We start from the raw sequence: 21,773 nt of genomic DNA on the forward strand, positions 1-21,773 counted from the left end.
TTCATTCAATGCCATTGGAGTTGAAACTGGTTTGCTCTTGTCCATTTGAAATTTCCGTAACATGTCTTTAATGTATTTCTCCTGTGAGATAAAAATTTCTCCTTTGGCTTGCTTTACTTGGATTCCAAGAAAATACTTCATTAATCCGAGATCCGTCATCTCGAATTCCTTCATCATGCTTTGCTTGAATTCTTCTACAACTTGCATGTTAGTACCCATGTAGATAAGATCATCAACATAGATACATGCAACAAGAAAGTTAGTAGCATCACATATCTTTACATAAAGAGATGGTTCACTTGGGCTTCTTTGGAATCCATTTGAACAAAAATATTTATCAATCCTGCTGTTCCAAGCTCGTGGAGCTTGCTTCAAGCCATATAGAGCTTTATGAAGTTTATAGACTTTGTGTTCCATACCTGCCACTTCATAGCCTTGAGGTTGTTTGACGTATACCTCCTCCTTCAGTTCGCCATTGAGGAAAGCAGATTTGACGTCAAGTTGGAGGACTTGAAGCTCAAGTTGTGCAGCAAGAGCAAGAACAATACGGATTGTCTCCATTCTTGCAACTGGTGCAAATGTTTCGGTAAAATCAATGCCAGGCTGCTGTGAGTATCCCTTGGCGACAAGTCGAGCTTTATGCTTTTGAATAGATCCATCTTCTTTATACTTGATTTTGTAGATCCATTTTAGCCCGATCACATCCTTCTCTTTTGGCAGGTTGACTAGCTCCCAAGTTTTATTCCTTTGAATTGTTGCAATCTCATCATCCATTGCCTTTTTCCATTCTTCCTTTACAACAGCTTCCTCAAAATTCTGAGGTTCATAACCAAAGAAAGCAAGGTGAGAAGTGTTATAAATATCTTGCATAGATCGAACTTTCTTTGGTAAAGAATCTGTATCCATGGTTTCTAAAAAAGAGGGAGAATGGATTGAACTTGATGAAGAAGAGGGAGTTTGTGACATAGATGGTGAAGTTTGTATTGGTGATGAAGGAGAAGAATGAATTGAACTTGGTGAAGAAATTGATGTTGGTGTAGAAGGAGTTTGTTGATGCTCTTCTTGTCTAGCTTGTGGCTCCATGAATTCATATGCGTTTGACATTTGAGATGAGTTCTGTGTCCAATTCCAGTTAGATGCTTCATCAAAAATTACATCTCTTGAGACGACAAGCTTCTTGGTTTTTGGATTGAACAACCTGTAACCTTTGGATTCATCACTGTAACCAATAAATATTAGTTTTTCTCCTTTTTCATCAAATTTCTCCCGGTATTGTGATGGAATGTGAGAATAGGCAATACAACCAAATACTTTAAGATGATGTACTGTTGGTTTTCTTTTGTGCCATGCTTCAAATGGAGTTTTGTTAAACACTGCTTTTGTAGGAGATATATTAAGAATGTAAATAGCAGTATGCACACCTTCAGCCCAAAAATTATTTGGTAAGCCTTTTCCTTTCAACATGCTTCGGGCCATTTCAACAATGGTGCGATTCCTTCTTTCAGCAACTCCGTTTTGTTGAGGACTCATACGAACTGTGAGTTGTCTTTGGATACCATTATGTTTGCAGTACTCCATAAATGGTTTGTAGATAAACTCTCCTCCTCGATCAGTTCGAAGAGTCTTGATTTGGAATCCACTTTGTTTCTCAACTAGTGCTTTGAATTGTAGAAACATAGAGAAGGCTTCGGACTTGGCATGCAAGAAGTAAACCCACATCATTCTAGTATAATCATCAACAAATAGAATGAAGTACCTTCGGTTGTTGTGTGATGGAGTTGCTGTGGGTCCACATATATCAGCATGAACAAGTTCAAGAGGTGCTTTGGATCTCCATGAAGACTTTGGAAATGGTAGCTTGTGCATTTTTCCATATATGCAGCCTTCACATACTTGACTTCTTCCTTCGATGAGAGGGAGACCAATCACCATATTTTTTTGCTTGAGTAGATGCAACCCCTTCATATTTAAATGTCCATATCGAAGATGCCATAAAGTTGACATATTAATAGCTTCACTTTTGAATACGACATCTTGTGATAACATGGTTAGAGGAAACACCTTGTTTGTGCTCATAGGAACAATAGCAACTAGACAGTTATTCTTTTTATCAAAAATTTTGCAGCTACTGTTATTGAAGTTGATAGCATATCCTTTTTGAGTAAGTTGCCCAACGCTTAGGAGGTTATGAGATAAATTTGGCACATAAAGAACATCATTAATAAGCCTTTTGTTACCTCCTTTGGTGAGAACTTCAATAGATCCTTTGCCTTCAATAGTTTGGAGTTTGCCGTCTCCGAGCATGACTTGAGAAGAATAATTTTTGTCAAGTTGGATGAAGATCTTTTGGTTCCCCGTCATGTGGTTGCTACACCCACTATCCAAATACCATACATTTTGAGAATCTTCTTGAACATTCATGCAAGAGAAGAGTTGTTGAGTTTCTGCTTCATTTTTAGTGAAGTTGGCTTCTTCATTTCCATTCTTCTTTTGGTACCAACAGTCCCTTTGTGAATGGTTGGGAATCTTGCACTTATTGCATCTGTATCGACAATCTTTTGAGTCATGGTTGTTCCTCTTGCAAACTCGGCATCGAGGATTGAAACCACCTGATTGTTGTTGGTTTGCTCCTCCTTGATAGTTGCCTCTTTCCTTCTTTTGGAATAGTCCTCCTTTGTATTTCTGTTTAAAATTCTTTTTCTCTGAGGTGTTGAGCTTAGTTTGAAAAGCTTGCTCAAGAGGTTGAGTAGAAAACCTATTCATTCTTTCCTCATGAACTTGTAAAGAACTCATTAGTTCATTAAAACTGTAGGTAAAGAGATCTTTTGATTCTTCTATTGCAGTGACAACATGATCATAATTTGTAGGAAGACTTCTAAGAACCTTTTGAACAACTTTTCTATCTTCAATAGTATCTCCAAGACTTCTAATTTGATTAACAACTTCAGTAACTTTGGTCAGAAAACTTTGCATACCTTGGCCTTCTTTCATTTGCATGTTGTCAAAATCTCTCCACAGTGATTGTAACTTTAATGAGATAACTTTCTCATTACCTTGGAAACCTTCTTTGAGTATTTCCCATGCTTGCTTTGCTTTTCTTGCTCCAAAAATTCTGGGATAGATGGTTTTGCTTATTCCTTGTTGAATGTATCGAAGAGCACATGCATCTTTCTTCACATTCTCCTTGTACTCTCCTTGTTGTTCTGCTGTCCAATTTTTTGTAACTTCTTGTGGTTGAGGTGGCTCTGCATATGAACCTTCGACTATGTCCCAAAGGTCTTGGGATATGAATATGGTTTGCATTTGACTACTCCAATAGTCATAATGCTCACCATCAAAGATGGGAACTTGGTTTGAAGTGTAGGAGAACATGGTAGTTGATGAAGATGCCATCTTGACAAGTATTTTTTTCCAGGCTCTGATACCAAATTTGTTGGAACAAGGTGTGAAGTTGATGGGATAGGATTAGGAATGAAGCAAGAGATATTTTTCATTCATAGTTTTTTTCTGCATCTTACAATCTTGCTAAAGCCATTCTTATATAGAATGACAATTTAAGTAACATTTAATGCCCTTGGAGTACTAAAATGACTCTTTGAAATACAAGTACTTCTGAGATTTCCAAGGTGACACTTTGGATTACAAAATGACTCTTTGGATTACAAAATGACTCTTTGGATTACAAAATAACTCTTTGGAATGCTAAGTTGTATCAACACCGAAGAGTCATGTGCATTGATTGCAAATTACTTCCTAATAACTTGTCTGTTTGGATTCAATAATCAAAGTTGGAGCAATTCACTTACTGGCAATGCAAGACATATTTCGTATTTAGAGAAGAATTTGGAGGATGAGGGATGTCTCTGCATGGCAAATATTTCGTCATCAAATTAAGTACTCGATGTATATAGAGATAAAGATATGTTGGATAAGAGAGTCGGTATTGAAGCCATGGACAAAGAGAGCGCAAGCATGGACTTGGTCGCATGTGGAGGTGCAAGTCATAATTAAGGATGGCGAAGAAGGTAAAACATTGGGGCGGAGAGGATCGATAATGGAGAATTAGGAGGGTGGTGCAATGAATGACATTGAGGGCCTTTCAGAGGTGATAGGGACTAACGGTGACATTGAGGAGGAGGCCTTCTCAAAAGTAGGAAAGAAAGCAATCCTCTAAGTATCAACAAATTGGTGTTTTTCCGGGCAGATTCCTTGGTCAGATAGTTCCTTATTCTTGGAGTCTTTGCCTTCTCAAAGGGATTTTTAAATCACCAAACAGAAGTGACTGTTTGGCATCAAGTCTATTGCTGGCTGCAAAAAAAAGGACAAGCTATCACAATCCCATACATTACCCATGTAAGAGGGTTGCATCAAGAGTGTAATTTTTTATAGCTTATTGGAGTAATCTTTCTTATGTATGTCATCATCAAGAATTTGCAGCCGAATAATGTTAGGCACATGTGTTGTTGAAAATTTTTTACGAATAAATGGTAGGCTTGACATGTCCTCTAATTTTGCTTGGAGCCCACAAAATTTACAAGTATATTGCATGCCTTTTCAAGTAAGATTTACACCATCCGCGGTAAAGAGATGCATTTTTGCTTGCATGCAACACATAAAATATTATTTATTACTTTTTCATGCATGTAAAATATTTCTCAAACCTATGAACTAAGAGCAGTTCCTCTCCTTTTTTTTTTTCATTTAAATTTAAGAATAACCGCAGGAGCACTACTAATTGGAATTTTATACTGCAAAAAGTTGGGAATGACCTTCTAAGGCTTAAAAACAGAATCTTCTCTCAAATGGAGGACATTTGCAACTTGTTAGCTATTGTAGAGCCATCCTTATGCATTGGGAGCTCCATGATAGTTGCCAATAGATGTTCGACACATCAGCTCATAAAATTATATTTTATCTGAAAAGAGAAACTAAGCTTTCTAGCTATTTGAAGCAGGATATTGCATCTAACAATCATGAATTTGGGTAAGCTATTATTAAGGTGGTGCCCAAGGAGCTCACATGCCATCTAGAATGGGCATCCTAATACTTGATGGAACGTATATAACATATTATTTACGGATACTACCGAATTTTAGTTTAGGTAGCAGGTGAGGATTAGATCCTTCCAATTGAAAAAGGAAAAGGGAAAGAAGAAGAAGAAGATATTGTTTACGAACCCACCTTCACCACAAAAAACATTGGTTCCCTCTTCGAGGAAACTTCTAATCCATGTCTCATGAGACAGTCATGCCTAACCCCTTCTTCTTGGAAGGTCAGAAAGGAGAGCCTAAATGGTGAAAGGGCTGACTTCTGCTGTCTTCCTTTCTAGTAGGTATAGCGTAGGTTTTTCTGAAGGATCCATGGTGACTGTTGGTGGGTCCTTTGACACCAATAAAACAAAACAAGATTTATAGGCACAGATAGAGTTGAGATCACTGATCCGGACGGGCATCGTTTTAAAGTGCCTATCCAACAAGGAAACTGCTGGGAATTAGATTGCTTGGTAGAAGTCATTACCTTGGTCAACAGAATCCTGTTGTTCCATATATAAGAAATGTCTTTAGTTCTCCACCATAATTTCATTAGTTTTGATTATTTTAGTATATTGTTATTTTTTTATAAAAAAAAAGATTGCAAAGAAGCAGATAAATCAACTTGGATAATGAAAAATATTTTCAAATTATATTTTTTGAAAAATAAGGGATTGCATAAAATTGACCTTGCAATTTCAGATTGTTATTTTATTTTGCCTTCTAGGAATATCATTGTAAAAACAATTACAAGTCTTTGTTTGCGATAATTATATATGGATTACGAGACAAAGCAGACAAAGATACGATATATTATCGATCTCTCGACATATGCTGAATTAAAGAAGGGGAGTGGAAGCATCGTAGTTTCGCAGCCTAACAGACTTCACCAAGGAGGAGAATATTAGAGTTTCAGATGCACACACTTAAAAAAGCAATTGATTTAGACCTCTAATTTTAATCAAATAGCTACGATGGTTGCACATAACGTTCTGGATGACTCTTATACCTTTTTGACTTGGTTATCAAAGTCTTCGCCTCGTATGGAACATTACATCAGACGTGACATAGCAATAGCAAAGAACCTTCCCACCACCACGGCAGGAAAGTCCCTGGTGCTATATGTGTACAAATGTACATGGTGGTTCGCAAAAGGCCCCTATATATATAAGATGAACAAAGGCCACAAATATTTTTTTAGTCGCTTCCCAAGTCATGGCAGCTCGATTAGAGCTTTCAGATACCGGCCACCATGCGCCACTCTTCTCCACTATTGAAAATAACTCAAGCACTCAACTCTTCGGCGACTTTTCCTCGGCACCGACCAACTGGTGCTCGAAAACTGTGACTTGAAAAGTTGAAACTACCATTAGTGATGGCGGCTGAGGAATGGGAGCATGTCGTTGCTCCGGTGGAAATCACCAGTGAATCCAGGAACGACGACTAGAGTAATGTATGCATTCAGATTTGTTTGTTGATTAAATGAATCAATCGCGATTTTTTTTTTCTTTTTAAATGTTAGTAGATGAAGCTCCCATCTTACTGAATTCATTCATTTAATTTTGTGGTTTAGGCAATGAGAGAGCGAGATGGGATGGGAAGGATGAAACTGGATGCTGATGAGTGTAGAAATGGGTTCAGAATAGTTTCTGAGGAGGAGATACTGGATGATGATGGTTTCAAGTGGCGGAAGGAGTCGGTGAAGAACGGGCCAAATCCAAGGTGCGGGAGAACAATCCACTAGATCCTTCTCTTTCCCTCTAAGAAGAGGGGAAAGAGACCCCTAAAGATGCAAACTATGTAATTACAGCATATGAGAACCACATTGGACCAGGTGCCGTAACTCACAGTCGCTGCAAGTGCATCTCTCGTTCTGCTTGTGGCCAGCTACCTTTCGTGGTTCCCAATACGTGGAGGGCAGGCACAGGCTGCTAATTCTTCATACTGAATGAGAACTGGAGCTACCACAAGCTAAATTCGCTTCATGCCACGATTAAGATCAAGCAGATGCCACATAATCTACCAATTAGATAGCAAAAACATCCCCATGAATTTGTCGTGCACTAAAATTACATAATCTACCAATTAGATAGCTACCACCTCCCCATGCCGTGTATTTCAATGGATTGCGGATAACTGGGCTGTCTCGGGCCAACTGAGCCTACCTAGAAGTATGACAATTTCGGCATTTCTTATCCTAAGGAGCGATTTCACTTCTCAACTCGATCGTGAGACCTGGCTAAACCTGGGGCCACGCACTGTTATTACATACTTGGAGCAGTTTGTAGTGCGAGAAGCATTTCAGAGGTAGTTTGGCAGCTGAAATTTTCCACGCACGGTCATCCCCGACATAACCTGAAAAAGATGGATGGTCTGCCACTATGCCACTTCATGTTGATTTCATTCTCATCGTCTCCCATCATGGGCAAACATTTCATCATCACAATTCATTTCTAAGTTCTAGCAGTAAGAGCATCGTCAAAGCATCAATCCCAGTTCAAGCACCGCAGCTAGTCGGTTGAAGTTGGAATTTGGCAGAACGTAAGTGACCTGTTATATTAAGAGTCCGTTCTCCCTCTTCGTGTACAGTGTATACAAACATGCAGACAACACCTACCGGCGATCTTTTCTTTCTCCTCTTCCACGCGGCGGAAGCGGCTCTCATTAATTCTCATAAACCTCCCTAACTTGAAGAAGATTCAGTCTCAGGTTTCTGGTGAATCCGCCACCGAGACACTCAACCAGCCGGCTTAGTTAAAACCTTTTAGCATGCAGCCATGAGTTAGATCAGAGCTGGGTTCTGAATCTCATCTTTGGCTCGCACAGAAAGAAAAGTGTGGTCAATTAAAAAAAGATAAAAAAAATAGCTCATATTTGGTTGAAGCTGTCAAAAAAGGATGAAAAAGCAGCTTTTTCATCAAAATAAAATTCTACATTTTTATGGGAAAAAAAAATTCGTATGGGATATAAAAACCTAACTCCCACGAATTAAAAATTAAAATAATTTTTTTTTCAAAAGTACCTTTACACTTTTAGATAGAATGAAAAGATAGAATGAGATAAAGCTTATCCATTAAGAGCAAAAAAATATTTTATACAATTTTTACGAAAAAAAATATAGATGCCTAACCAAACATAAGCTACTACAGAATGCGCCACTTTCTTATGGCTAACCAAATATGCCAAAACCATTTTTTTGGCTTTTCAAAAAAAAAAAAAACATCTTAGTTTTTCAACAAACCAAACAGAGCCCTATATGTTTAATAGGGATCCACATTACATAAAAAATAGTCGAGAAACCCTAGAAGATGCATGGACTGCAACCTTACCAAATGGAGATTTGAACTTTGAAGTTGCACACTTGCAGAAGCATCGGTTCTGACTTGGCATTAAAAAGAGAAAAAAAACCCCACAGGCAAGAAAGGCAACAGAAATTAAAATCACATGCAACATGCGAATTATGCACATGAGGGTTCATCATATCCAAGACTCACCAACAATAATACATGTAGGGGGAGGCATGGATAGGGACAAGCACTTGCTAGTGTGATACCGAAATAATGAGGTCACCGCAGCCCGCTATCAAACAAGACAGCTTCAGCTTGCTCAATAAATGGCATACCCAACCAAATGAGCCAGTAGGCAGAAAAAGTGTAAGATATAGCAGATTGTCGGTAAATAGCATCACCCCCAGTCAGTTGGCACACATATTTAACCATAACCTGATAACTGGGGCTGGGTTAGCTAAAAAAGAACAATCTGTTTGAGCACTCTAAATCTTCATAGAGCAGCATCACCATGAAAGCCAACTCCAAAAATAACAACAGAGGAGCAAAATCAGTCACATATATACAAGATTACAATTGATGCATCCACCTGTGAATTGTTTCCTGACACTTTGATGCAAGGGGAACCCTCCTCCTTTGTGTTATTGAAAAAAAAAAGGTAAAAAGATTTAAAAGAAATGTTCTAAGAGATAAAGAACGCAAGGGGAACCCTCCCCCTTTGTGTTATTGAAAAAAAAAAAAGTAAAAAGATTTAAAAGAAATGTTCTAAGAAATAAAGAACGACAAAATCACCCATTTACTCTCACTGAACGCCTGAGTACATCAAATCAGGTTCACCGAGCAGCATGCTTATCTTCTTCAACCTTCGTGTCACTTGGTTCATCAACTGATATGGACTCTATACCTGAGGCCTGGTCACAAAACAGATCATAAATCAGAATCACAAAAGCATCTATTGATATGCAAATCTACTTATATGCCTTTAATAGTTTCACCTTGGAGCATGGTGGCATCACCTCGTCCATGACCTCTACATCTTTCGCATGTTCTGCAGCTAATTTGTGTGGTTCCTAAGAGATGGCAGTAAAAATGCAACTTAGCAAGTACTCAGATTTTACGAATTACAGAATCTGGAACAACACTTAAGCCGTGGCAGATTAAGTAAAATGACAAGGCAATAGAAACCAGTACCATTCTAAGAACCACCTTTCTACCTACCAGTATGTCCGTCAATGAGAACCATCTAATTCAAAATTAACTTTGCCCACTTCTCAACTATTACAGTATATTTTTCATTTTTGATATTCAAACGATCAGAGCTGATTTCAGTGCAGAGTTATGTTAATGGACTCCATTAGATATCTAGAAAAAGTGCCACTGTAGAAACATTCTTTCTTCCATTCCATCAACTAGAAATTATACAACAATCATTCAGAGAGAAGTGAGAGCTTATCGTGGACACAACTTCATTTTTAATAAAGTTCTATTGATTCCATCAAGAAGTTGAAGGAGACTTCAGACCACCAAATATAAGTGGGATGCTGAGGCTGAGAAACAGCATACAGCATTTTAATCTATGAGATGGACTCCCATCTGATGTATATACCTGTGAAGATAGGACAAGCTCAAAAGCACATATTATGACCTAAACCTGCTTGTAGTGATAAAAAAGGCACTGGTTGGTAAGGGCATTACAGAATTGTGAGACACTCTAGTGCACCCCAATGTACTGAAAATACGAGTCTACAAATGGGGCAAGACAAGTATAGGATGGTCGCTCGTATCCTACATGATCATAGCAAAGAGGGTGGAGGAGAAACACAAAAGAGGCATTACTCTGAAAGTTATCTCTAGATATTGGAGTGGTTGAACTTTTGAGAGTGAGGGAAAACCAAAAGCTGCTCAACAGTCTTTGCATGGGGCACTCCAAAGATAAGTTTGATTAAGCCCAAATGATTAAAGAAAGAGTGAAACCATCGAAAGGTCGATGCTGGAAATGAATACAATCTTACCTATACAATTGGCCAAAAAAATTACAAATCTTAAGGATATGTTTTGAGTAAAACTTTAGAATTCATATCAAAAATGAAACCTCCACCAGCTCACAACAGTGCTAACCATATGACGAGGTCCAACCAAGTGGTCTTCCTCAATTTTGAGTCTTGTGAACATAAAACAATAGAAGAACTAATTTAAATTATCATTTTCAATATCATTTTTGATATCAAAGTTAATCAGAGGATCCAACTTTTATAAAGGACACAAATATCTCCAAATTTCATAGCATCGAGGTTGCACCTATTGACTATTGGCCCAGGGGACTTGTACTTTACAGAATTTCAAGCTATAAGCATGTTCAAAATGCATTCACAAATTTTGAAATTCAACAAGCTTTCATCTAGTTGCCAATGTCTAGAACTGTTCAACGCCCTGAAAAACAAAATCACCATCAAACTTTCGGACTAATCAGCTCCAAGATCATTTTGAAGAAATAAAACTGGTCAAGTATATATAAGATGCATAGTTTGCATTTAAGGATGCCCATGTAACACATTGTAATCAGTTTCTTTAAGAACTCAAAGAAGGGGTGTTATGTCACCAAGAATCCAACTTTGCAAAAATCCACATAGCAAGGTACCAAAAATGTATCCTAGGAAGCACTGGATTGATGTCACAATGCATTTTCAAGAGAAACTAGTTTGCTGATAGAATAGAAGCAGCTTTGAATTACTTCTAATACTTGAAACAATATATAACAAATCAAAATGTCCTTAGACTTCAGGAGGCAGGGAACTACAGAACTGATAGAAATAATCTTATTATCTGAATTAACAATTTACTTTAGATGTATAGGAGAAAAAAAGGCAGAGCAAGCAGATACCTGATCTTTCATTTCATTTTCAATGATGTCCATCTCGGCTCTTATGGTCTGTATTTCATTTGCAGGTCTGCTGTAGGCACAAGGTATTTAAGAAAGAAGTATAAAACATGAAAAGCAGCGAACTAACACAACTTATAGAATAATGATACCATGATGTCTCATCTACAGGGGAAGCATCATCCATTTCTCTATCAGAATTAGGATCATATCTTCCATCTGCATCCTCTTCATCTTCATCATACTGCACATCAAGCAATTGAATTAATTAATAAATTAGTTTTAAGTATGAAAGTCAAGATTGTAACCAAGCCCATTATCACCCAATCCCTTCATTGCAACCAAGCCCATGATCTGGCACTGGTGTCCGCACCACATAATAGATATAGATGGACATATAGACTGTGAATTATTGAATTGTGTGGTTCACTCATAGTTGACGCATATTGTGGCTTTGTCTACAAACAATATTATGTGCTGGACTATAGCAGCAACAAGTGCATGCACCCAAAATTTGCTTTTCATGGCTGCACTTCATTTAAGATGGTTGAGCACTTTGTTCTTTATCAGCAAATACAAGAAATAGGTTTAACTGAAAAACAAGATTCTATATATAAACTATAACCTAAACATACTTGTATATAAAAATGATGAAATAAAGGGCTAATCGAAATAAAATTGATATAGAAGAAGATGTTGGAATTAAAAGAAGAATTTACAGTCTGGCTTTTAAAAAGTTAAGACTTGTTGAAAAGGCAACAATACCTCTGGAAGCTCTGTATCAGGTGGCCGCTCCTGAAATTGGACACTTGGAGCATGTTGGAGTTTTGAAAGATTATCTAGAATCCTCATTCTTATATTGTCCAATAACTGGCGTGAATTTTTATTCTCCATATTACTTGGTGCAACATGAAGGGTATAGTCTGGAGCAAAATAGCCATAATATTCATGTTGAGGCACCTTGTCATCAACTTCTATACCAAGAGCAACTCCTGTCTGCTCAGAAGGTTTAAAAGCATAAAATTAGTTTAATAAGAGTGAGATTATCAAAGAAGAATTCCACCATCTAAGCAGGAGAATAGGTATCATACAGGAATCTAGTCAAAACAAAAGCCAGAAATCCCTGCAAGTGGCCATCATGAGTGTTAATCAAAAAAAAAAAAAAACTCCATTAGTGTTAAAATATAGGAAATGTTCCCATCCACATTACCTGGTTCAACATATAAGTAACAAGACTTGCATGGCTACTAGAAAATAGATAGTGAAAAGCACTAAAAAATAACTATTTAACCCATACAAATGAAAAAAACATATGCAATTTACAACACAATGAATTAAAACAGAAATTGTAAGATTTTTTATGTGCAGCACTCTGATACAGTTTCACAGATTTGATGCAAATATTTAATCACCTTCTTATGCTATAATTACAAGCTGAATCATGGCATAGATCTACATGAATGCTAGGTGTCAGGGCAAGTGCAGGAATAGGAAAATTATATATACAGCATCAAAGACAGGTAGCATAAATAGTTCAATAAATAATAGCAAAATGAGTTTTAAGACAGCAAAGGGCAGCATGGTCTTGTAGATACTGTAGCCTTTATATTACCTCATAGCACCAACAGCGAGCAACATTCCGAATGGTGTACCCACCTCCACCCACCATCAACAGTGGCACATTAAACGACCTCATGTATCTGGCACACTCAGCATGCCCTTTGACTGAAAGGTTGAAACAACCCAATCGGTCTCCAGATAAGGAATCAGCACCACCCTGAAGCACCACAGCACCAGGCCTAAAAACCTCCATTACTTTTGATATGATAGGTTTGAATAGAGATTGATAGCTGTCATCATCAATTCCATCATCTAAAGGTACATTTACAGCATAATGTTTTCCTTTCCCAAATCCCGTATCGCGTATATCTCCTGTTCCAGGAAAATAATCCCCAAATTTATGAAAAGAAACTGTCATTACTCTATCAGTTGTGTAGAATGCCTCCTCTACACCATCTCCATGGTGGATATCAACGTCCACATACAGAACACGCTGCAAGAAGTAATGATGAACTATGTAAGCAAACAAAGTGGAAAAGCGAAAAGACGAAAGCAAAGAAAGTGAAAAGACAACATGATAATAAATAGATATTTAATGTAGGAAATTAGCTGTGAATTTAAATGTATCCTGTTTGATTAAGAAAAAAATATCGAATCACGTAATCCACTAGGAAAGAGTATTGCATAGAACTACTCGTCAACAAAGTTTTCTCAACTTATTATCATGTACGAACTCAGTCGGTTAAATGGGATATTCTTCTTTACAATGTTTGCTCAGGATTTTGCACTAATTCATTTTATTTCAAAGTTCAGAGATAATTGATTTGCGACTTATGTGATTTTGCAAATTCAGTATTCAATCAGCTTTAGGAATCTAGGCATCAATTATTGCTGTTAAGATTAAATACCCATGCAAAGCAAGTTTGGCCAATAGTGCACGTGGGGAGTTGCAGGGAGGTCAACAGTCCCTCTCAAGTTCATAAAAAATAGCACCCTCGATAGCATCATAAAATAAAAAATGCTTAGGCAACTCAAAAATGTCGCTCAAAAAGTCACTCAGCTGGTGTGGTGCATTCTCAATGCTCCCTTGAATTGACATCTTGAAGGGTTCCATTTAATGAAGTCAAGTGATTGGTTCGAGAGACCTGAGCGACTTTTTTGAGTGATTTTTTTCTGAATTACCGTAGCATTGCTCTGATAAAATTTAGAATTAAAAAAATAATGCTCAATTTACATGTATAAACCTGCCAAGGAACCTTTCAAGAACTTCACTTGATCACTTCCTGAATCAGGAACGCTATGATCAATCTACATCAGAATAAAACAGAGTGAAACTAAAGGAAAGGTAAACAGACCAGCCAACAGTGTTACATTCTTGTGGCACTCTGGGTTTGTAGGCAGAAAATCAATTGCAAAACTTAAATCATGAAACAATAGCAAAGTAAGGAAATAAATACTGCGTTAGCTGACATAACATAAGATGATGAATCGCTTTCGAGAACTTTGGCCGAAGTTTCCTTTTTCTTCGTTTTTCTTTTATTCTAGGGTTTCCCTAGTGACATGTCTCATAAGGGAAAAAAGATTACTGGATCTAAATGAGAGGCAAGGAACTTCCTTCCTCGGGAACTGGATTATTTTTGCGGAGATACACAATTTTTCCCACGCTATGAGAAGATAAGTATTTCCTTTAAAATCTATTTATTGAACAAAAAGAAAGGAAAAGGGGAAAAGAAACCGCTGCCATAGACCGCAAGAAAAGCAAAGGGGAAAAGACTGTGACAAATAATACACCCTTCGGTCACATAGTAAAAAAAAGAAAATGCTAAATTTATACGATCTAACACGAGATGAAAGTAAGAAAAAAAAAAACTTAAGAACTTTATTCGACGGTTTCCCAATTCATTGAAGTAGACATATTTACCCCTCCTTTGGCTAATGAATACTTTTAAATTTATAAGAAAATAATAAAAGAAAAGAGAAAGAAAAGAGAAAGAAAAATAAAAATAGGCCATACGATCGATTGTTCAACCGAAATAGGCGAAATCAGAGAAGAAAAGAACGATTATATCGGATCAAGAAAGCGCACCTCGTGCAACTTGAGAAGCTCGAGGATGGCGAGGACGATGTCGTTGACGTAGCAGAAGCCGGAGGCCTCGCAGCGCTTGGCGTGGTGGAGGCCGCCGGCCCAGTTGATGGCGATGTCGTGGTGCTGGTGGTTAAGCTTGACGGCGGCGCCGACGGAGGCGCCGGCGTAGGTCTGGCAGAAGGCGTAGAGTCCGTCGAAGACGGGGCAGTCGTCGCAGACGTTGAAGCGGCGGAGGGCGCGGATCTGGTCGTGCTGGGTCTCGGGGGTGACGGAGCGGAGGAAGGAGACGTAGTCGTCGGCGTGGAAGCGGCAGAGGTCGCGGTCGCGGGCGGGGACGGGGCGGAGGACCTGCATGCGGTTGAGGAGGCCGTAGTTGGCGATGAGGGCGTGGGCCATCCGGATCCGGTGGGGCTTCATCGGGTGCCCCTGCCCGTAGTAGTAGTTCCCCACCTCCGGCTCGTAGAAGTAGCACACCCGCCGCTTCGTCCCATCCGTCCCGGCCACCGTCGCCAGGGAGTTACCCCCACTTTCCATAATATATCTTTATATATTATCCCTCTCTCTCTCTCTCTCTCTCTCTCTTTCTTCTCTTTATTACGAGGACACGGACGTCCGAGGAAAACCCCCCCCTCTCTCTCTCTTTCTTTTCTTTTATTACGAGGATACGGAGGTCGGAGGAAACGAAGACGGGAAAGAAAGCCCGTGGAAAGTTGGAACCAAACGAGGCGGGGCGGGGATCCTCTCACGAGGAGGAGAAGAGGGATTTCGTATATTTATAGTACCACCGCGAACATGAAATTACAGAAAAGGGATGGGATGGACGAGCATTTACCGAAATCGCCACCCATATCGAGCGAATGAATCTACGGAGCCCAATTACGGTACCAAGGCAGGGAACCGGGAGCGCAAGCGGTGAGAAGCACCAATGCCAGAATGGCACGTGGCAAAGGCTTTTCTTATTCTTTTTCTTTTTGGCTGGGGGAGGGGGGGAGGGGGAATTCCCCATTAGCGGCCCCCGTTAGATGTTGGAACGAAGGGCGGCGGCCGGAGACAAAGGTTGAGACATGAAAGGGGAGGAAGGAGGATGGCCTCGGAGGCGGCGCTCCTTCTTCCGGATGAGAACGGCTTCTTACGGATGAGAACGCCGTGTATTTTATATAATATCATTTTAGGTATATGATATAGGGGTTGGTAGTATCAGTCGGATTTCATCTACCGTTCAATCAACCGGACTTCCGAGCACTGATGTGGCTGATGATTTTTTTTTTTCCAACTACGAAATTTTTCATTTATGTTTGGATTTTGGTTCTGTCGGAAAGATGGAGAGACGCTACGGACCTTGGAATTTTGAATCTGGAAAATTGACGGCGTGATAACGCGAAATGATGATTGAGACGACGGAAAACAGGAGTCCAGAAAGGTCATACTGTGGGCTCAAGTAATGAATCAAGCGGCTTGCAGCCTTCGGCAGCGTGTGGAGTCCAAGGATATTTAATTGGTCACCAAACTGTGCTTTTACTGCTAAAGAGGGATGAACCTTCTATTGTCAAAAAAAAAAAAAAAAACTTTAAAAGAACAAGACTCAAAGTATTGAAAATCCGCAACAAAACTTTTTCCATGTTACCGGTTTTATTGAGAAACCATTTGCATGCACGTATGGCTAGGACAAAGGAGGATCAAATTATGTACCAAAAAGAGAAAACAAGTATAAATTAAACAATTATCATAACCTTCTATATGCCACCTCAACTAAAAAAACCTGCAAACTTTGACAGGACATGTAACCAGTCTCTGCATGACATTTTAATACTGGCAGCACAACTTAGTTGACGCCATACAAGGTTAGGTATCTATTAATTCATAAAATTATCAGCACAAAAAAGTAGGAAATTAGCAGGGAAATGCAGAATGTGTACCAGAAATTTCTGGCTGATGGCGTCTGCAGATGCGATCTGAAGATGAAGGGTCCTACAATTTCATCGGTTCAGCATCTCCACTGCAAATCCAAAATAGTCATCGAAATGATCAGGAAACTCACAAATACAGAAAGAGCTTGACATCCCTGAGCGTCGCAACACCAGCAATTTCATGGTCATCGCCCTCTACTACATAAATCCGATGAACAGATATTGATGCCATGCTATCAATCACCGTTCCAATGGCAGGCATCAGGTGCACATGTTGCTGATGATGCTATTGTGTAGCCTAGGGCCTTCATGAAATCTATAACAGTTAGCTGCCTACATGCAATAACAAAATCATAAGACAATAAAAAAAATTAAACATAATTCCACAAGTGGAATAATAAGTGCAAAACTATATGGTGTCCATATATTATGAAAAAATCCCACTGCACAACTAAACTCCTGCTTAAATAAATAAGAACAAGGCAGCCCGCCACTATCATTAAAAAAAAAAACTTTTCACTGATTATGATAGAAATAACCATAAATTTCATTAATGATAAGCTTGGCCAAATGTTTTGATTTCACGCCGGCGCCGACATGCAAGCATTTGGAATGTTTCTTCCTTGGAGTTTATAGTGATTTTGATCTTGAAATGCTTGTTTGTCTTTCCAGAAGTATAGACATCTATCATTCAACATTAGATCAGTTGCAAATTTTGATGCCTGAAATTGGAAAATATGTCAGGCTTGAGCAACAAGTACTGATGTCGCGCGCGCTCAAGCTACCAACAATTGCTGTCTGGGTCCCTCTCCAGCAGGAAGGCCACCTATATTATTGCCCTTCCTAAGCTTGAAGGCTTCTAGAATCAATCCATCACTACTGATGCTAATAGCTTGACAACCAATATCAGTGTAAAAATTCATCATCTTCTTGGAAAGTGCATTGACAGGATAAACATGGACAACTACATACCCTGCACCTTTTTTCAAGTACTTTCGCCACTTTGTGTGGGAAAAGAGATGATTTTCTATGATATGAAAAAGCAGAGGATTTCTTCTACACAGTATTATATTACAAAATGCAACAGTCAATTATGGAAATAATGTTAGTTCATTACTGTGCAATTGCAGCTGCATAAATTGACCGGTATGCAATTTCAGCTGCATAAATTGACCGGTATCTCATGCATTAATATGAATCAGATACAAATTTCATTAGATTTGTTAAGTTTGTGCTTGCTTGGGTGCATCTCTAATACACAATTCAAACCCTCGATGAAGCTTCCACTTAAAGGTGCAAAATAATGAGCAATGGATTATAAGTTTTCAGATATTCGAGGAACATGAAGTAACCATAACCACTAAGACTTGAATTAAAATTAGCACAATTATAAATAAGTGATATGACAAGGCAGAAAATCATAATGAATCTTGATTTGTTCTTAGGTAGCCCTCTAGTTTGAGTGACTTCACTGAAATTCCCAAAACTAAACTGAGGCATTAGAATAGGCAATGACCAGCCCTGAATATGTACCAAAAGTTAATTTAATCTTCTTTCCCTGGACTTCTTTAGAATAGGATCAAATCATGGTTTTGACCTTAAAACTTTCTCGCGAATAAGGTCAATATAGAACTTTTTTTCATTGTTCCAAGAGGTCTGATTTGTTACTTACATGCTGATAGAAAAAAAATCCACTATCAACCACATCTAGGATTTTCTCAGGTATCTTTGTAGAATCTGGTTTTCAATCTTGTTATGCTTCTGAATACAAATTCAGGCAAATAATAGCCAAGAGAGATGCAGAAGTCTGACATCAGGGCTTTCAAGAAACCTAAGATCCTTTTTTCATTTGCCGGTTTTGATTATGCCAGTTTTCATTTGCTAACATACAATCAGCAAAGGAATGACTGTTCAAGATTACCAAAGAGAAACTGTCCCTGTTATTGCTGAGAACAAGAAAAAGAGGCTAACTTTGGTATAAGAAAAGGGAACTCCTTGCTGATGAATAAAAAGAAATGAGATTTTAATGACACCGGAAAAAGTTCAAGGTTCTTGTTTGGCAACTCTTAGGAGATATTGAATCATATAGCACGGAAAAAATACATAACATCTGAAGTGCTTACTGTTGTTGATTTGAAAGGTTCTTCTTGAAGGAGGATTTTGTAGAAATCTTCTCCCAATTAATCAACTGCCGTAGGAGCATCCTTCCAGATACCTTTCTCTGCAGCCATTCCACCAGCTACTGGTGCACCAACAGCAGCAATAATCAGCCCAGCAACCACAACTGGACCAGTTGCATTGGGACCGTTGCTTCCTGAGCACCAACAGCCCCTGCTCCCACTCCTGCAGCTGTTGTTGATCCTTCTGAAACAGTGATGACAGCAAGTTCCGCATTTTCTAACACCCAGAGAATGACTGCAGCATAACCAATAACTCCCAGATATCACTCTTCCAATCTATACGATCCCCTGCCTCTGGGTTTCTTACAGAAGCAGTCAATAAATTGTGTTCTGATAGATATTCCACAGCATCAATAACATGTCACCTTGAATCTCAATTACTGTATAAGAGGGGGAGAAAGATAACTGCAAGGCAAAATTGAAATTCCAAAGGTCAAATGCCACAATCTTCATTCTATAAGGCAAATGATAGCAATATGAACACACACACACAAAAACATGCGCACAAGCAAATGCACTAATGCATGCATGAAGGCACACATAAATATGCATGCACGTTCTCGAATATGCCCAAGTGGGCACACACACTCACCTGCTCAATGATAAAAACTCCTATAGGCAACATGAAACATAATGAATGTGTCAGTGACGAACAAGACTAATGGGAAAAGCATCAATTCCGAAGGCTAATGAGAAAAGCATGAATCTTGATGGCTAATATGTGAGAGTCTAGAAAACACGTATAGTAATGCATGGTGAGTAATAACCCTTGCCTCCTAGAACTTCAGGGAATGACGAAACCGGAATTTGTGTAAAAGCAGATGTCAATGATTCCTGCAAAGAAGATGGCAACTTCTTTGACTGGACAGTCTCCAAAGAAGCATCACAGTGTGGAATTCCTGATCTCATTTCAGCTTGCGGCATTTCAAAAAATGGTAAGATAAAGAGAGATATAGCTGCAAACGGGCACATTTCCATTATTCATGAGAAAATATCGCACAATGCATCACTATGACCAAACATATGAATTCGGATCTCATGCTCTGGAAGATATAATAAGTTTCTAGATGTACATGAATTTTGTTTTACTTTTTTTCTAACTAGGTATGCATTCAAGCAGATAAATAAGACAAACTGTGAAGGATCACCAATACCAGTGCATAATTTACGGTGATACTATAGTTCCAAGTTCCTAAAATTCTGTGCTTTGTGCTACACCAACCACATTATCCCAATGTAAACATTCTTTATCTGAGAGAACCATCAAAACAGATATCATAAGATAAAAGTGCGACCATTTTAATTAACTAGAATGGTAAGATCTAATTCAGCAGATGCCACCGAGATAGATCTAAGATAAAAATGCCCGATTCATGATAAATTGTATAATCCAGGCTGAAGTAGTCAAACGCTCCAATAGACTTGACCGTCGCTATAATCAACAAAACAAATCTGTCCTTCAACTCTGGACCGAGCATAAAAAATTCACTTAGACCTGTCTTGTAGCAATATCTCATTGCCCATAACAACATAATAGATTATTATGTTATGGAATAATCAACTCTTGTTTTGCCATTTCGGAAAAAAAAGAAAGAAAAGAAACTAAACGATCAATAAAGAAAAATCTGAATTCCATTTTGTACCGACCTCCTGAAGCATCGGCAAACCCTAGAAAGCAGGAATTCAAGAAACTAGTAAGAAGGCATTACATCAAACATATGACTCTCATAATTCAGATAGACTCCAGAAACGCCTCCGATAATTGAGTTCGCCGCCGCTGGCGAATACAATAATTCAGATATTTCGTCTCTAGGAGTTTCATTCAAGGGTACCAAACGATCGAAATTATACGACCAGAACCACGAAATTAGAGAAAAATTAAAGGAATAGGCCAACAAAACTTCTTGGAACGCAACCTCGAACCACATTTAAGACAACAAAAAGACAAATCACAATCTTACCTATTTAAGCAGAGAATTTCTCCAACCTTTGTTTACTTTTTTTTTCGCTCTTCTTCTCGGATTTATGGTTTGACAGCTCTGCCATGGATTCGAGGAGGAGGAGGAGGTCGAGCTTGGCAGGGCTTTTCTTTTCCCCTTCCATGCCGCCACGGTACTGCTCTCAATCCCTGGCGTCCGCGCTGAGGGTAGAGGATGGGAGGAGCGACCGTGTACTCGTCACGTGCCATGCACGTGATAGTCCTTATAAAGTTGACATGAGACTACTCTCTTTGGAATTCTGATCTCAACGGCCATTATGAGGGGAGCTGGCCCGCTCCTGGTCCTGATGGTCTCCACGTGGAGTTTTACAAGCACTACTGGGACATTGTTGGACCTCAGGTCCAGATGGGCTTACATGGGCTGTTGGTTGGGCTCTATGAGGATTTGTTTTTTAAATTTAAAATTATATAAATATCCTCCACAAATTTATAATTTTATTTTTATATCCTTATAAAATACTATATTTGCACAAATGTCCTTAATACAATGGTTCTTCTAACACCGTTAATAAAAACTATATTTAGTAAAATAAAATTTTGAAACTACTTTCTTTTTACACACTCATTAAGAGTATGTTAGTCATTTTAATTTGAAACCGTTAAATTTTGAACGGCGTTAGAAAGCATGGGTACATATGTAAAAATAAGAATAAAAAAAAAGTAGAATAACAAAATAAGTGTTTTACGACGATATACACGCAAATATTAATTTTGGAAGAGTATTTATACAAAATTTAATATTTAGGAGGGTATTCATGCAAAAAAATTCTCACTTTATTTTGGTGGCATGGGCAACTTTCTCCACACAGTGGGGGCACACTTATCTTGATTTAATCCATAAGAAAT

The 21,773-nt window shown here is 38.5% G+C and overlaps 1 protein-coding gene across 8 annotated transcripts; it reads right to left on the minus strand.

Annotated features, from left to right (window-relative positions):
• Window positions 1-8,856: 8,856 nt before the first annotated feature.
• On the minus strand, window positions 8,857-21,123 carry LOC103721589 (histone deacetylase 1-like). 8 transcript variants are annotated; one of them, XM_088705098.2, is made up of 12 exons: window positions 20,890-21,122; window positions 19,702-19,762; window positions 19,294-19,333; window positions 18,872-19,163; window positions 16,880-17,081; window positions 14,842-16,809; window positions 12,808-13,248; window positions 11,961-12,191; window positions 11,348-11,439; window positions 11,199-11,268; window positions 9,313-9,387; window positions 8,857-9,228 (listed from the first exon to the last, which is right to left on the minus strand). In XM_088705098.2, the coding sequence occupies exons 6-12, from the start codon at window positions 15,373-15,375 to the stop codon at window positions 9,151-9,153; spliced, it is 1,521 nt and encodes a 506-aa protein (XP_088561224.1). In that variant the 5' UTR covers window positions 15,376-16,809; window positions 16,880-17,081; window positions 18,872-19,163; window positions 19,294-19,333; window positions 19,702-19,762; window positions 20,890-21,122; the 3' UTR covers window positions 8,857-9,150. The 8 variants fall into 8 exon arrangements, 5 of the variants coding, with proteins under 5 accessions (XP_088561224.1, XP_088561223.1, XP_088561221.1 ...); XM_088705097.2 differs by having other exon boundaries at window positions 19,702-19,842; XR_015969133.2 differs by having other exon boundaries at window positions 11,199-11,265; window positions 18,872-19,333; window positions 19,702-19,842; window positions 20,890-21,123.
• Window positions 21,124-21,773: the final 650 nt, after the last annotated feature.

This window comes from Phoenix dactylifera, chromosome 9, assembly GCF_051530095.1.
Source record: "Phoenix dactylifera cultivar Ajwa chromosome 9, Ajwa_hap1_PhDact_Kaust_v1.1, whole genome shotgun sequence".
Lineage (NCBI taxonomy): Eukaryota > Viridiplantae > Streptophyta > Magnoliopsida > Arecales > Arecaceae > Phoenix > Phoenix dactylifera.

What these genes read in the sequence shown, in the direction of transcription:
- LOC103721589 (XM_039131270.3), bottom strand. Translation starts at nt 15,375, where the DNA reads ATGGAAAGTGGGGGTAACTCCCTGGCGACGGTGGCCGGGACGGATGGG. An exon ending in CTGATACAGAGCTTCCAGAG is followed by an intron (nt 11,440 to 11,960) that starts GTATTGTTGCCT and finishes CTTGATGTGCAG; the next exon opens with TATGATGAAGATGAAGAGGA. An exon ending in CCTGTAGATGAGACATCATG is followed by an intron (nt 11,269 to 11,347) that starts GTATCATTATTC and finishes TTGTGCCTACAG; the next exon opens with CAGACCTGCAAATGAAATAC.